Source organism: Athene cunicularia (genome assembly GCF_003259725.1).
Source record: "Athene cunicularia isolate RWA chromosome 12 unlocalized genomic scaffold, athCun1 chr12_part1, whole genome shotgun sequence".
NCBI classification, from domain to species: Eukaryota; Metazoa; Chordata; class Aves; order Strigiformes; family Strigidae; genus Athene; species Athene cunicularia.
In genome coordinates, this window is record NW_020799116.1 from 100,188 (window position 1) to 117,484 (window position 17,297).

At 43.7% G+C, this 17,297-nt stretch overlaps 1 protein-coding gene across 2 annotated transcripts in view; it reads left to right on the forward strand.

Annotated features, from left to right (window-relative positions):
- The window catches only part of FGD5 (FYVE, RhoGEF and PH domain containing 5), a 100,872-nt gene that overhangs the window by 38,909 nt on the left and 44,666 nt on the right, over positions 1-17,297 (forward strand). For both annotated transcript variants that reach the window (XM_026857830.1, XM_026857829.1), the window contains exons 4-6: positions 408-537; positions 9,657-9,715; positions 9,826-9,856. In XM_026857830.1, the coding sequence (XP_026713631.1) occupies positions 408-537; positions 9,657-9,715; positions 9,826-9,856 (220 nt within the window). The remainder of the gene's footprint in view (positions 1-407; positions 538-9,656; positions 9,716-9,825; positions 9,857-17,297) is intronic.

The window sequence follows — 17,297 nt, forward strand, 5'->3', positions numbered from 1 at the left end:
TTGTTACAATATCTAACTTCCATTTTTAATGAGCACTGAGGTGTTAGCAGGATTTTATTACATCCGTTTTGGAGGGTGACTAGGGAGGAACAAAGCAGTTCTGGCTGCAACTAAGTACAAACTTCTCCCTCCAAACTGAGCCAGAACATTGATCCTTTCCAGAAGCTTTAACAAGTTCAGTTAACTTTCCACTGCTCCTCTCAGTTCCTTCTACTTGTCTAAATGGTTTCTGCTGAACCTGGCAGCAAAAAAACAAAGCTTGAGAAATCTTGCTTTCCAAGCCTAGTAGGCCTGCAGGGACTCCTGCCTGGTTGTCTCTGGACAGTGTGTGGGTCTGTTATGTCTGAGCAGTAGTGGGTGTCTGGAGTCGTCACACCAGTGAGGCAGTCTGTTCCTTCTCTCTGCAGTGCCTACACCGAGCCCTACAAGGTGTGCCCAGTCTCTGTGATACCAGTGGAGGTCGTCACATCAGATGAGGAACACAAGAGTTCAGAAGATGAGGAGAGCAGCCCGGGTGATCCCAGCCTCATCAACAAGGTAAAAGAGCTGGAAACGGGGAACGCAGGAAACCCAGATAGGGAGAAACAATGTGCAGAAGAACCTGGATTATCAGCTCTCTCTGCTCTTTGCCTGGTGTCAGAGCCGTTAATCCATTGCTCCACCAGTGCACTAGCAACAGTTTTACCCCTGTAGCATGTGACAAGGCTGAACTGCAGTCCTAAAATGGACAGTGGAGGCAACAGCCAGCAGGAAAGGCCTCACTTGAATGCCAGGAAAAATGCCTCGCTCAGAAGGAGGATTTTAGCTGCAATCTTGAGAATTTTATAACTACACTGGATAAAACAATGACAAATACATTATTGGGACTGGTTCTCTCAGTGTCAGTACAGCTATGTGGCTTCCTGACTGTAGGCAGCTTGTGTCTGGTCATGGGCATGTGTCAGAGCCTGCAGAAGTCTGCACCTGCAGGTGCCTCTCTGAAACCCAGTGATGGCTGAGTAAGGGGCCATTCTGTCAAGGCGAAGCACAGGTCAGATCTCTTCAGGAATTTCCAGAATGTGAAGCTTTGTTTAGGTGCAGGTATAGAGAGAGGGGAGCAGAATTTTTCCCTTACCAGGATATCAGTTCTTGAGAAACAGAAGAAACTGCAAGCATAATGACAGTGAAGGGCAAATGAAATAGCTGTTGCTGTGATCTTGGGGGTAATGGCCTCCTTTGGTTTCCCTGTATGCTGTGTCACCTTTTAGGTCTACCCTGGAGGGTGCTGAGCTCTCATCTCTCACACTCTGGTACCAGTGGAAAAGACTGTGGTTTGATCACCTTGCTGACATGAAACAAATGAAACAGTTGCAAGCAACCTTGTATTTCTTCCTCTGAGATTCATGACTTTTTTGGTTGGTTGTTTTCATGTGGTTTTGAAAAGGGAAAAGCCTTTAAATTTCTGACATTCCCTCTTAAATGAACAATATTTTTCCTTTCAGTTCTATTAGTTAGCTGACAAACCACTAGAATTTATAGAGCATACACTAGTGTGCTATCTAAGCTGGTCAGGTTTCTCTGCATCTCTTAGTTGTGATGCCAGTGGAGAAATGACTTGAATTAAACTGTGACTTGAGTGCACAAGGGAAATGCATGCAGTCCCTATGCTCTTGGAAGCAAATTCAAGGCTGCTAAAACCAATTTTATTGCCATTTTTGTAGAGTTTTACTCAAGACACTAGGAAATTATGGTTTTCTAAATGTCTCCGTTATTGCATCTCAAGCATTTTAATTGTTCTGTTGTGCTGGGGTAACCACACTGTGTAGCTGGCACAGAAGGCAGCGGCACTTAGAGAACAACCATGTGCTTCAGAGTCTAACTGGAGGTATCCCTCCCACTCTTCAGGTGAAACATCCATGCGTGCCTGATAGAGAACATCAGAACAGGTCTGGTTCTTTGGTTGGCCTTTGCTTCCCAAGCTAATTGTCAGCAAGGATCACAGTACACAGCACCAGACCTCCACAAGCTCCAAGGAGCTCTCTTAAAGCATCTCCGAGTAAAAACATATTTCCAAGCTGGCTGATGAATTAGTGCATGTGGCTATTTACTATACCAAGAAGCAGGTCAGGAAAGTAGACATTATCTGTTTTAATTCTGGCTGTAGGAAGACTAGCCACTCTGCAACCCACTGGGCTCTGGCTACAGACTCTTAAAAAGAGGTTGGAGCAGCAGTAATTTCATCCCTGGATGAGCCACTTGCTTAGTAAGCCAAGTCAGACACCTTTGAGCTTCTTTGTTCTTGTAGCCTCCCCAGGGCAGGGCAGACATCGCTGCAGACAGACTGGGGGGGTTCCTGGGCCCATCCTGACAAACCCTGAGGGTCCCAGCTGTCCCCAGGACCCTGTTTGTTAAAGGAGATGCCTGATCTGGGCATCCAGAGGCCACCCAGCATCAGGGCTCTTGCCCCAGCACCACTGCTGCAGCGTATGCAAAACAATAATCAAAAGGTGGCCAGGGAAGACCCCATCTCCTAGGGAGAACAGTCAGTGCAGTGTTCTGACATAAAGAATGCAGTATATTTAACTTGTCTTTCACCCATGTCAGCCACAGAATAATAGTCATGCGGAAATCTTCCAAGGTCTCATGCAGCCCACTCTGCAGATTCTCTGTCACAGACAAGGGCTTCCAGTTCACTGTAATTAAGAGTGAACAGGATAAATTCCATCTGTCCACAGCTCTTGTCTCAGAAAGCACTGGTGTCTTTACAGAGGACTGGTTTTCTTACCCTGCTGTTCCCGCCTCCTTTTATTGCCTTCTCACGCACATCTTCTGGGTGCTCTGTTAAAACCCGTCTCTGTAATGACAAATGCAAAGCACGTGTCCAGCTCCCTGATGAAGTGATGTGTCCCTTGCAGCAAAACCCTCAGGACAATACAGAGTGGCTGTACAACACAACAGAGTTCAGAAGCACCATCGCCTGGGGAGAACTGGCAGAGACACGTTGGTCTGGATGCCAAAAATAGTACCATGGGTTTCAAAATGAGCTAATCTTGTTAAAACAACTGTTTGGGGCTGGCCTATTAAGAGCTGAATTTGGATTTTAAAAAACACACACACACAAATCTGGGGTTTGTTAGTTTGATCTCTTTTTTTTCCCCTGCTCAGGGAAACTTTGTTTAAATAAAGGCACAAAACAGCCTAGGTGACAAAATCTCCTCCCTGTGTTCAGATACATGACTTTCATTTGCACTGAGCTGGATCCTACCTGCTGACTTTCACTGTCATGAATGAATTCCTGCACCAAAATGCAAGCAGCATGATTTGGTTTTTCTCACCTGCTTTCTCCTAGTCTGTTTGCTGGATAATCTTCACAAGGGTTCCAGTTTGCAACAAAAATTTTTCCTCTAGTGTTTCTTTTTAAGGCTCATTTTTAAAAGTAAATATGATTTTAAAAAATAGCTTTGTACACACATTTCCTGGTATTGTTTCAGCAGCTTGTATCCTCTGAATCCCTGCTCTCCTGGAGACCAGATTCACAGGAGTGTGGAGAAATTTTTAGGGCCTGCTAGAACCCTTGGTTCTGTAAACAGTTTGAATTGTAGTCCATAATATATGTTGAGGTATTTTTTAAATTATCAGCTTTATTTTAAAGAGCAAGCAAAGAGGGGCTTTCATCTCTATTGTGCTACAGGAATTTTTATTACTTAAAACCTATTTGGAATGGGGCAGGTATAAAAATGTAAAACAGGAGGTGGATTTTAAATTTTTGCCTTTATTCCACTGGGAGTACCTCAGACCTTGAGAAGCTGAGCATTTGTCATCAGAAGTCACCTGGTGGTTTTGATTCTTCTGTCTAAGACTAACAGTGAAAATTCTTTTTTTTCTGGTTAAATAAGAACTTTATTTCCTTCTCTTCAGTCTGCTGAACTCAGAGGAAGGGAATGCTATAAGCTTTGTGATTCTACTTGGTTATATTACAAAAAGCAATGCCTTTCACTTACACTAATAATGGAGATACACTTTTTTTTCCTCCTGCTAAGCTAATTTAGAAGAGCTCCTGGGCTATCCCCCATTCATGTGTCTTTTATATATGTTCATTTAATTAAATTCCTCCCAATTTATCATAAGGTGACACATGACTTTTCTGTGTCTTGACTGGGCTCTCAAGGTTATATGATGGCACCTGGGCTGCCTACAGAAAAAAAAAATAAATTAGGGATTCCAGTTAGGAACAAAAAACATATCAAACAAAATAAGGACTTTATCTCCTACTGCTGAACCTTCACTCACTAGACAAATGCTCAAAGTCCACAATGTAGAACTCCAGATTTTTCCTCTCATCATTGAGCTGGATTCAAACCTGAACTTCATGATTGTTTTTTACTTCTAAAAACAGATAAATCCATCTTGGACCCACCCAGCTAACAAGCACTGAAGGAACTAAAGGGGAAATGAGCTTAAAAGGTCAGATTTGACTAGACACCAACTTCAAACTCAGTACCCTTTGGCAGAACTTAGTTTTTGTAGCAGTCAAAATTTCCAGTTTTCAAAAGATCAAAAATAGAGCCAATATAATCTTGAAGGTCTACTTTTGAGAAGCTCAGGGCCATGGTTTGAAATGGATTAAAATCAACACATGCCGGTGGGTTCTACCTATTGCTGGTTACAATCTGAGTTTTTTAATTGCCTCAGTAGTTTGAGGAAGATGCTGCATACACTGGATCATCAGCTAGCCCTCCACAGCTTGTGCCTCTCACTTTAGTATCAGAATCTTCAAGCAAGAGTCCTCAGTCAGTTCCTTTCTTGTAAGTACTTTTTAAGACTGGATCTTCTGGCCAGTTGATCCCTTTTGTCACTAACCTCGTACAACCTTCAATTGTTATGAAACTGAAGGGAGCCCCAAGACAATTCTTTTACCACACCTAACCCTCTGTCTGGCTGAAGATAAGGATGCAGCAGGGGGGAGTGATTTTTATGCTGGATCCAGAGAAGAAAAAAAAAAACATCTAATGCAAATTAGAGATCAAACTTTCAGGCAAGGCAGAAAGCTAGGTGCTAGCCTTTCGGCTCATTATGGGAACATCAAGGGATTCACTGAGATCACAGTATCAGGAATGCATCTGCCTTCCTACCACTACATTAACAGCTCTGCTTGGGAAACTCGCTTGGGTTTGGGGAAGGGCAAACACCTGTGGGACAAACCACAGCAGGGAGATGCAGCGGAGGCCCCATGGTGGTGTGAAAATTTTCTGAAGGCGAAGCACAGGTTCTGTGCTTCTGTGTTCTGTGGGGATGGGTAAGGGCCAGGAACCCATCTGCGAATTTAAGAATTAATTTTTCCAGCATCTTGCAGAGAGCCTGGAACAACACTACAAAACATGCTGACTAGCACCCGGCTTCAGGAGCTATTTCCATCACACTGCGTAATCCAGACTGTGTCACACACATGGAAAAGATACGCTGATCAAACAAAGTAAACAGACTTAAAAATAACCCAAATAGTCAATGGAAGGCATTTAGACTGTGATCAATGGCACAACTTGCACCACAGTAATAAGAGGCTGAGTCTTCCTTTACAGGGTGCCTTTGGAAGGAGAAAGCAGTGGCAGGGTAAGCAGAGTGCTAGGAATATTGTAGCAACATCAGCTATTTTAAGAACTCTGTTAGTTATGAATGACACATAGCAAACCCTACATTAATCCGCTAGGCAAAGGAACAATTAAAAATGCTCTCTTAAACCAGTCTATAAACACAGGAGGGAGTTTGGTCTGAATAGAATCTCAGAAGGACAATAAGAAAAGAATGTGATTAATCTGGGTGAATACCAGTAAGAATTTTAGTCTATTAAAGCACTCAGGAAATAAATTAATACAAATCCTAGGACAGGTAATAACGCCATCGCTGGAACATAAAGACATTTGTTTCATCCAGAACACAGATCTGCCTGGCTGATAACTGTATGGGAAGTCCAAAAGTACGCAAATACAGTTGAGTTTAGTCTAAAACCAGTGATATGTTACAAGGAGCTGAATACAGCCAGCAGGAGAGGTGTGATCCTACCCTGGTGGCAAAACGTGAAAGTCTGCAGCAAGGTCAATAGCATGTAACCAGAGCAAAATGCTATAAAAGAAAAGGAATTCAGACAAGATGTAGCTGGACTTTATACCAGTGAAAACCCAAAGCATTCTGGCCAGTCATTTTAGGCTTAATGTATCTGATCCTAGCCAGACCGGAGGGTGCTCATTACTGTGATATGATGGTGTGCTGCAGGGCAGGACCTGATTCTCCATACAGCAACGGCCCCTAATGCTGTACTGGCGAGGGCAGCACTGGAGATAAGATGCTGTGCCCTTCTCCCAGGTATCAAAATAAGAGGCAGTGGATGAAAAGGGGGGCAGCAATCCAGTACAGCAGATGGAGGGGACCTGCACCCCACACAAACAGGGAACACCAAGCTTAGCCACAAAGCTCTCACAAGCAGCAGGGCAGCAGCTGTCTCGTGGCAGCAGTACATAAAACTGCCTTTGCTGTTCCTTATCCATTTCCACTGGGTGGACTTGGTTTCCAGCCTCCATTAATCATTCTGTTTTGCAAACCTTTAACCTTCACATATTAAAACACACACACACACATACACATGCAGAGAACTGAAACATGCTGGAGTTGGGAATGACAGATTTGTGTGCCTTGAGGTAGCACCCAATTCAGATGCCTTTCAAGGGACAGCTCTTGATTTATATAATTACAGAGATTCCCCAGGAGAACTGCAATCTAGCTCTTCAAGGAGGAGCCTGGGAGACAGGAGACATGGACTGCTTTTCCTTCTCTCTCACTGATTCACACAGCCAGCCTGAAAAAGTCACTTGTTCTTGTAATGCCTGAGTTTTCTGCTGGCACCACTGTGACATCACTGTGAACTGCTACATAGTTCATAATAATTACAAAAGGGGCATTATGAAGTCACTCAGCTCAGAGATTGAAGCTTGCAAACTGCTGTCAGCCTCTGATTGAGACAGTAGTGCTCTTGTGCTGGGTACCATCCAGCTACAGTGCACCTACCCTGAAGAGTCTGTGAAATAACACACATAGGAAAATGCACAAAGAGATGCAGTTTGTCCGTGTCAGCATGGCAAGCCAGTGGCAGACTCAAGAATGGTGCTGCTGATTCTAGTTCTTAACTAGTTACCCTGCTTTTGAAATGCAGAGGGGCTGCTCCCCAAGTACTCCAGATGAGTGGCTTGCACAGCACTAATGCTTCAGGTTTAGCCAACTGTTCTGTGATCTACTTGTGCTGCTCTTAGGCCACACAAACCTGTTCCAGCCCCATGGAGGCAGATTCACCCCCAGCCCCACAATTTTTTAAGCTGGATCAGGACACCAATCTGGTTCTGATCAAGGTCCTGCGAACGGCTGGGTCAGCACAACTGAGAGCTGGCACTGGGCTGAGGGGAGTGACTGGCACTGCCACCAAAGCACCATCTGATGAGGGCAGGCCCTGTTAGGGCACACCTCAGATCCCTTGGCATTGCTCAGAACAAAGCCAGAGCATGTAAATGACTCCATGTGGAGACCTCATCCTTACATTAGTGGGATCACTACCACACAGAGAAGGGAATCCTGCAACAGTGAAGTGCCACATGAGCACATCAGCCACCTTTCTCCACTGTTCACTACTTGCCCCTTCTCAGCCCAAATATTTGTTCTATCAGAAGGCAAAAAAGGGACATGAAACCTAAAGTTTCTCAGTTTGAACTACCTAGAACTAGTACTTAACATCAGCTGTGGTCACTCATGTGCTCTGTAAAGAGCTGCAGGCTTTTAGATCTCCACTGCTCTAAGCAAAAGCTTTCTGGTGGTGGTGTGCTTCATTATACATTGGGAAACATCACTGGTGGAGAAGGAAAACCTCTGAGCAAGTCACAAGTCACCTCCAGGTCTTAGTTTTCCATCAGTACACTTGGTTTCCATTTGTAGGAGGGCTGTAGGGCTTAGTTTGTCAGCCATTGGAGGGATGATTGCACAGTATCACCTTTGCTTCAGCTGAGCTATAGCAACTGTACAACCTCCTAACCTGGTTAAAGTGATTTTATGACCTTCCTGGCACCAGCATGTTTTTCAGAGTGGAGAGAATGGAGAGATATCTCGGTTATATACTGCAGTTTTATATTGTATATTACAAGCATTTTATTAAGCATTTGGTTTTGGAGCGGATGGGTTGATGAGGCTAGGAGACAAGACTCGAGCGGCAGAAAGGGTCCCCACAGGGCTCCACTGGATAGGCAGAGGCATGCAGTGAGGCCCCGGGGGCAGTGGGAAGAGCCAGACTGCAGGGAGCAAAGATTACTGAAAAGGTGGCAGCCTGGCAGTGTTATAATCATCACTTAGACTTTGTTTCAGAAACTTGGTGCTTGAGGGACCTGCACCCCCTCTATCCCCTATTCCCAGAAGTCTGTCTCCGGACACTGTCGTCAATCTCAGAGTTCATTTCCTGGTTAAACAAACAGCAATTAAATAACAGAAACAGGCAACGCCTAGAGACACTGTCTCAAACTCACTCTAGACAGGCCATGAGACAGCGGGGTCCCCGCGCTTTGCCTCCCCGCTAGGAGAGAAGAGTCATGAGAGGAGTTACAGAGCGCAGCCCAGTGCGCAAAGGGAGCACGGGCCTGGCCGCGGGAAGGGCAGCTGTGGTGGGCATGCGGGGCAGGCAGCGCGCGGCCAGAGCCCCTGCACTTGCTCTGCTATACCTGCGCAGGGAGGACGAGAGAGAACTCCAACTCAGGGTGTTCCTGCAGCACCTGGGACAAGCAGGAGAGGCACATCATGATCTTCAGGAGGCGTTAACAAAGTGGAAGGAGGGGGAAAGGGGCAATCATACTCGCTCCCAGCAGGAAAGTGAAACTAAGGAAAAAATGTAAGATCTTTCTAGTGCACTCTATTAAATAAACTGTAGGATAGTTCTCCAAAAGTAGGTAATTCAAAGCATACATATGGTAATTTCTTACCATAAGGACGAGTCATGAAAAAGGAGCAAAATACCCTAAATAGCCACTTGCACCTCAGAGCCATACAGTTTGCTTCTTTCACAGTTTCCTGACTTCTGAGATGCCTAACAGTTAAGTAGATGCCACTGAGATTTCAAACAGTGTTTTCTGATGGAGAACTGACCTGTTTGCGGAGATATTTATGGCCATTTAGCTTAGACATTTTGCTTAGCATGCAATAAAGCCTTTGCCCCATTTGCTTCCACAGGTCTCATAGCAGTCAGAACAGTTTGGAATATGACCATTTTCCATGTAATTAAGAGTACTAAGCACATAGTATAAGCCTCAGCAGCTATGGAGCTAGCCTAGTCAAAGCTAAGCACTTTCTGCTTCTCTGACAAATTCTGGACCTGTAAAAATCAAGAGAAAACTTCTTCTTCCATAAGAACATGTTTTTTCCAACTTGACTTCTGCCCTCACAGCTATTATATTGTACTATATTACTAGTATTTGAATTGCAGAAACACCCTGTCATGGGAAGGACTCCAGGATGCCAGACACTGAACAACAAAGAATAAAAGCCTGCTTACTATTTTTACTAAAGAAATATGTCAGTTCAAAGTGCTCTCCAACACTGCTTTACTCTTTGGAATGAGACATCTCTTAATTGTTTCTGGGTTTTGCTGTCTACAGAAAGAAGGCCAGTCCAGAGCTTACCTCATTGCCCAGGAGCTGATGTCTTCAGAAAAAGTGTGAGTTCATTGTTACAACCTATCCGTTGCTCTCCTAAAACTGAAGCTATGCAATCAACCCATCAGCATTAGTTTGACAGCAATTAATAAAAGTTTGCCTCTTTTCCCAGATACGTGGAGATGCTCCAGCTGTTACGTATGGTAAGTAAATAATTTTAGTCACTGAAACCCAATTGCCCTTTTATTGTACTTAGCTGCAGTTTAGAAGACATAAAAGCACTGAAGGGACTGAGGTCAATTTGAGAAGGAATGGCTTACTGTGAACCATTGCAAAGGAATACATGTCTGCCACTAATCTGCTCTTGCTACAGATCCTCAAATCTAGTACTTGTCATTCACAGGGAAAAGTGTTGGCCAACAGCCCTTTCTGGGGCTCTGACTCTGGTGTAAGATCTAGAATAAACCTCGTGCAGAGAAGGAGATGGTGTTAACAGGGGTGAACTTTCTCTCTTCAGAGAGAGACAGGAGCAGAGCTACAAGGCATGGGGATTTGGTTTGAATGGATTCACTCTGCTTCCTTTTAAGCTTCTTTCTTGTGATAATGCAGTATCAGTAACATCTAGCGTGGCCTGGATATCCACACTGTGACACAGGCAGTCACCACAGGCAAAACGCAGACTTGTGTCAGAAACTCATGAGGGAAAACACACAAAGAATCACTTCCAGTGCCTGGTAAAAGAGCTCTTGCATGGCATGAACCCACAAGTGGCTCTGTCCCAGATGACTTTGTGTCCCATTAGCAGAGCTGCCGCTGCTTCCCGGAGATTAGGTAGCCTTGCTCTCAACATTGTTCTTGGCTGTTAGTTGCAAGGCAGTAGGGAATAGCAACCACCACACAAAGCATCCCCACTGCTGCTTGGAAAAAAATTCCCCCAGAAGGCAAAAAGTAGCCTCAGGCTGTCCTTGAAGAACACCCAAAACCCTTACAGTGGACAGGAACTCTTAATGGAGATAAAAGTAATGAGGTCAGCATCATACTCCTGCCTGCTTATTCTGCCTCTCAGGCAAGCAGGCAATGCTTAAGAGCCTTCTCAGGCTTGGGCAACAGAAGCAGGAGGGCAGCCTTGAATGTGACAAAACACCTTGCAGACAATGATGTCAACAAAGCAGAAACTGCCAAGCTGGTCAGCTGGGAACCAAACACTTTACGGGACTTGGCTGCTTAGCTAGAGTCTACTGATATTTTGATAAATCAGTGATAACCTGCCTAGCCATTTGCCTCATCCATCCTGGCTTTCCTCTGGTTTCTGCACAGCCAGACACATTCTTTGACACTAGTGAGCCACAGCTGCAGTTATCCATTGTCCCCTGTGGAAGCCAGGGGGGTTTCTTCACCTGTGGCTATACTGGGCTTCTGATCCTGAAGGATACCCACAGAACTCCTTACTGAGATTAACACTGCCAAAAGTATCACCAAGAAAAACAGAGAAAAGCCTCTGCCAGCTTCTGAATCAAAACTGAGGAGAAATATACTCACAGGAAATCACCATGCACAGACAGTATTAGCCACTCTGCATCCTCATTAGATGCATCCAATTAAAACATGCCTAATGTATTTAATTTTCCATTTCCAAGTACATTTGTACTTTATGGGCAGCATGTAAATGCAGGGCTGAACCAAGTGCATGTACAATGCAGGATATTTAGTGGAGATGTCTAGGAGAGGCCTCTCCTTCACATTATATCCTAGCATTTTCCATAGAGCTCTAGGAGATAGACGTGGCTCACTACATGGCCTGAAAATTCTTCAATATAGAGATCCAAATCTTGCAATGTGCCTCAGTGCCTGCAGCCCCTGCATGGATGGCTGCACACCCTCGTGGTGGTGATACCATCATGTTACTGCCAGGCTGCCTTGCCTGTGCTGTTGCTGGGCCAGGAAAGGGATGCTTCAGGGCTTCCCCTGTCCCTTCAGCAGTTATTCTGCCCTTTTCTCCTTCCTCTGGTAAACCCCTGTGTGGTGAATTTGGCTCCAAGTCTATGTGTGTAAGTGAATAGTTCATGATTTTCACAATAATCCTATTTTCTTCCTGTAGAAATTATTTGGAAGGAACAGGAAATGTCATTTTTGCTCTCTTTTCCAAGCTGACAACTTTAACATGGAATGGCAATTCTGGTTTATATCTTTGCTAAATTTTTTTAGTTTAGAAACACTTATGGATGCAAGTGCATGCTGCTCCCCTCCAGCTGGGTGGACTCCAAACTCAATTGATTGGTAATCTCTAATAAAAAGAATCTTCATAAAATTACAGCTCATAGGTTAGGACCAAAGGCTTCCTCAACAGCATATCTCAGCTCAGGCAAATGGTTCTCTCTGTTGCCCATCACCAGTATTCTCAAGAAAGTTTCTAAATGCTCATCTTCAAGTCTCAAGTCTCATCTTCTCATATAAACCCACATGTTGGTAAGAAAGGCAAGGAACTAAACCACACCCTAGCTGCTTTCAGAAAGGAAAAAAAGGCTTTTCTTAAGCCTGCAGCTGGAGCAGTTTTCCATCTCATTTCCAAGGTTTGGCTGGAGCTACTATTCATTCATCATAACAGAATCTGTTTGGCCTTTCAGCAGAGACTTTAATAAATTGATTGATTGCCAAAATGATGACATTTCCATACACCCACTCTGCTATTGAACTAAGAGTGGAAACATTGTGTTAGCTCACAAACTTGGTATCAGTTGGTGTGGTGGCAGTGATAATAATCTGAAGGGTTAGCTGTTATTTGCCCTACTCAAAGGTAATGCAGTTCTCTGGAGCAGGGAGTTAGGAACTCATTCTGGACTGAGTCGATGGGACTGGCAGGGCCTTGCAGTCCAAGTCCCTGATTTCTTGGTACTCACAATTTAGTTCTCCAAAGCTGATTAGTCTTTGCATTTCCCTCAGGATCATTTAATCCTCAAACTTCATCATTCTTTTATTTTTCTTCCCAGTAATGCAGGCTGCACTTGTCATCTTTTCCTTAGTGCTTGCTCCTGAACAAAAATGCTGCAGATTGATTTCTCAGCCTGACGTTTCACACATCACCTTCGAGGACCAAGAGTCTCGTTTGTCTGCTTCCCTTTAGCCAGTCTGTTTCAAATGACTTTACTAGATGTACACAAATCAAATTTACTGTGACTCAGACTGCCTCAGGATCCCAGTCTGAGTCACAAGTAAGTTTGATGGGATCAGGCATTTGCTTGATAGTGTACCATGACCACATTTATTTTGTCTTTGGCTTTTGTACATAAAATCACCTTTCTTGTGTATAAAACCCTTTGAAGTCATTATTACTTCCCTTCAAGGCATTTACTGAATTAAAGTACCTAAAATGACAGCTCTGCACTGAAAAAAAAGCCAGCCCCAGCACCTCCCTGTTTAAAGAAAGTTGATCTTACTTCCTGGTTTGCATTTTCCTTTTAACAATGGGTCACAATTCTTAGAAACACCAAGACCCAGATTTATGCTTCCCATTTGAAGATATGGATACGAATATGACGTGAACAGATACAACATGTGCTGGTTCTCCAGCCTTCGGAGCAGTTTGGGATCCAACCCTGCACTGGGCATCCCAAGGCTTCTGACTGCAAAATAAATCTTTGGAAATAAAAAAGAGCAAAAATAATTTCAGTGCTTAAGACACTAACTCAAAGGTACCTAAATAGAGATTATCATGATGGCTCACTGGTTAAACTCTACTTTCAGAAACTTGTGGGCAGCACGTTCTCAAGAACAAAATTTAAACATCTGATATAGGAGCCACTATTAGATGTTAGACAAAACAGAACTCCATCTCTTTCTAATTATTTACACTTCCAGTGGATGACTGGATGAGCCTTTTTTACTACCATGAATTTCTTTAATGATGTTCAAGGTTCTGTTGGACCAATCAAGACATTACTTTCCTAATTAAATGCTTTAGTGAATGAAACATGATGGTTAAATGAAGAGCTAGCTGGCTGTTAGACCCTCTGAACCTCTCACAAAAGCCTGAGGATGCACCGTCACAAATGAATAGCCTGCCCTCGCTAAGCATAGAGGCTGGGGTTTTCTTATTTATTTATTCATTGTTGTCTTCATTGGCAGTGGGAAAAATAGCTATGCATTGGCCAGGGAGCTTCTGCAATGGGAAAGTTGAGCCAAAATAGCTTTCAGATAAACTGTGTACTTCTTAAAAGAAGAGGGAAGTCACACTAGCACATTTGGCATCAGGACAGTTCCCTGGTAACAGGCCCCAGCGATACAGTACTTGCAAATGCATACTCTACCGCCTGCCAGTTCTGAAACTCATTTGCAGTGTTTTGGATGAATGAGTGTATTTGACTGCATGTGAGCGTGTGTAGAGGTCAGGGTTCCTGACCTAGACTGTACCCTGCAGTGCCTGGATAAGAGACTCATTGTGTCTGCTGCAACAGTATTTTCTGCTGTTCATCTAGCATTGTTTCTGCTGGGCTCAGTAACGAGAAATTTGGGAAGATCACTGCTCAGTGCAGATCAAGGGTCACTCACTCTGCTACAGGAGATGTGCCACTCTTTAATTCAGGGGTGCCACTTTCACTTTCATCGTTAGGAGAGAGGCTGCTGGCAGCAATGAAGATGATACCTGCAGGAACCACCCCCGGTGCAGACTCGACTCGCAGCACACTGCACAGCATCTCGTGCCTGCATTCAGCTTTAATATGGAGATTCTTCTGCCCCTCTCAAGTCCTCACTCTCCCCTCAGGTGTAATGCCTAGATGTCCCAAAGAGCCTTGGATCCTGCAATATGCAGTATCTGTTGAATACACCTTCATTTTAGAAGTTGTGGTTGTAAAAGCCTGCACCATTTATGCAATCAGTGTAGACTTCAGTTGTATAAGGTTTGGGCTGCATTAAGATTTTCTCCCTAGCCAACTCATAAAGGGTCAAATATGTTTACTTCTCAATACTATCAGTTCATTAAAATATCAGCTTGACTTGGGAAGCAATTACATTTCTCGATATACATGCAGAATGATTTTTGGATGCCTGGATGTTTCATTATTTACTAAAAAGTATCAAAGTCTGGATGCCAGGTGGAAGTTGTGGTGTGAACAAGGTAAATATGCTGTGTGCAGAGGTGACTTGTGCAGCTGCAGGACCCTCACCGGGACCAAGGCAGAGAAATAGTCAAGGTTTTCCACTAATGCATCTGCTCTGTACACTCCCTTTTTAGTTTTTTTTACTCAGCTCTGTTCCCTAATGGAAACTCACATATCTCCCCAACCAGAATTCTCCTTGAAAACTGTAGAAATATCCTAGGTGAATTTTTCACCAGTCCATCAGTCCTTTCCTGTTCTCTAACACAGAGTAGAGGTGTAAGCAGGAAAGCTGATTCAGCCATGACAACATTTGAGGCCAGACCTTTGGTTGGTATAAATTTGTACAGTTTTTTTCTGTTAGGTGACTGCAAGAAAGCAGATGATTAGCTTCTTAAAGCCTGTATCAAACTCCTTTTGAGTTAAGATTTCTTTCCCTCATTGTCAACATTAAAAAGATCCTTCAGAAGCAGTTGAACTCTGTTCTGCTTTGTGCGTTACTGCAGGTAGAAGCTTTCTTCCTTCCAGGGAGACAAAGAGCAGGTAGAGACTTTGCTTCAGAACTCAAGATGCTACTAGACTGCAGGCATTCAGAGCTTTTCTAATCCAGACACAGAGTCTAGCAATCTGGTCCTTCTCGTATCGTGCACTTTTTGGTCACAGAAATCCTTTTCCTTTCAGGTATTTCTCTTGAACTGTTTAAGTGTGGCTCTGCTTTACAACTACCATCATCTACTAGAAATTCACAATTTCTGCCTCAAATGCAGGCCTGCTGCTGGGAAGACAGTGCTGAGAGCCAGTGAGAAGGAACCTCCGTTCCCACCTGCAGAGCAACTGCTGGTCCAACTGTAGGGCTGTAAATTACTATTGGCAAAGCCAGTACCATGGTGCTGCACTCCCTTCTGCTGCTTTCTCCCGTCATTGTAGTCAATGCACAAGAACTACCATTTCCATTATGACTGGATTAGTGTCTTATATACCACTGCTTTAGAAGATGAACAAATAACAGAAAACCAAGAAGGAGATCCAGCAACTGATCAGTATTTCTTGACGAATTTTAAAAAGATTTTCTTTCAAATAGAGCTATCTGGTTAGCTACACCTTTAAATCAAAATCTTGACTTTCCTCCAGTCTACTCACCTTTCTAATCTACATACTTGATTTCAGCCTACCACAGGTGGCAGAACCATTAACTTTTTACAGTGAAGGTAGAGACTGATTTCAGTCCTGTCATTTCCTAACTACCCCTACTAGACTGGCTGCAGTAGTCCCTGGCTCCCCAGGGATCCACAGGCTGTTGGGTGAACTGATCTAACTTGTCCCATTCTGTTTTATACAGAAAAACCAAACAGATATTCTGGATATAGACTGAATTTTTGTATCCTGGATTGTTTTCAAGTAGAAGTTAAAGAAATCATCCAACATAGCAAAAAAAAAAAAAACACACACACACACACACACCCCCCATATATATATATATATATATATATATATATATATATAGGCAGTTTTTTCTCCTGGGTAAACTACTTGCCTGAAGCAGTGGTTTAGCTGATACGAGATTAGTTTTTCTTCCTTTCACTAGGGTCCTGCAAGGTTAAATGTTTTCAGGCTAATAAAGGCTAACTGTCAGCAGGGCTGGAATGCAGAAAGGACCGCACTATGTTGGGATGTATCCATCATGCAAAATGGCTGTTGATACGCATACAAGATTGCTACAATAATTGATTTTTGCAGCTGGACTCCAAAGCACATTCAGCCCCATTATTGGAGAGATTTAAGACACAACCTCACTGTTTCTGCATCTGCTCACAAAATACTGGAAGCAAAACCTGGAACTAACTCTTGTCCCATTAACTACCCCTTTCACCTTTGGATTAGAGTATCACATTTCACACAGATGCTGAATCCCACAGAGCACTTTCTTGCTAGTGCTCTACCAAAACCCTCTGGTTGCTGGCATTGCTGACTCCTTCGAAGGAGTACCTGGAGATAACTACCTGCTACAAAGGTTTCCAGGTTGCTGATCCTAGGTAAATTGGGCTACCTTTCTGCAGCCCTGAACCAGGTACTTAAATCTTTTTTTTCCAAAACTCTCCTGTAATCACAGTTTCCTTTTAGCGTTGGCAGGCACTGCCACCATCTCTTAAGTACCTCACACCTCAGCACCCTACAGCGAGCCTCACCACCTCACAGAGGGTATCAGATTCTACTCCAGGAGCCAAGCATGTTACAGCTAGGCAGTGCTCCACACAAACGAGAACATCTTGTTGAAACTAACCCCCCATTCCTCCTTGTCTCATGCCCTTAGAACAGGCTCCAGGCTATAGACCCCATTCCCAGCAGAGAACACTTCTTCAGAGGCATTCTTGGGGGAAAAAAAAAGTAACTTGTGTTAGTGATGTGTACAAACAAAAGAAGAAAAAAACAACGGACAAACCTTTGTGGCTGTAGGTTTTGATCCTCTTTGTTTCATTTAATTATTTGAGGTGTATTTCAGGGATGTTAGGGATTTGGCCATTGGATGGCTGTAAAGGGCTTATTTATGAGT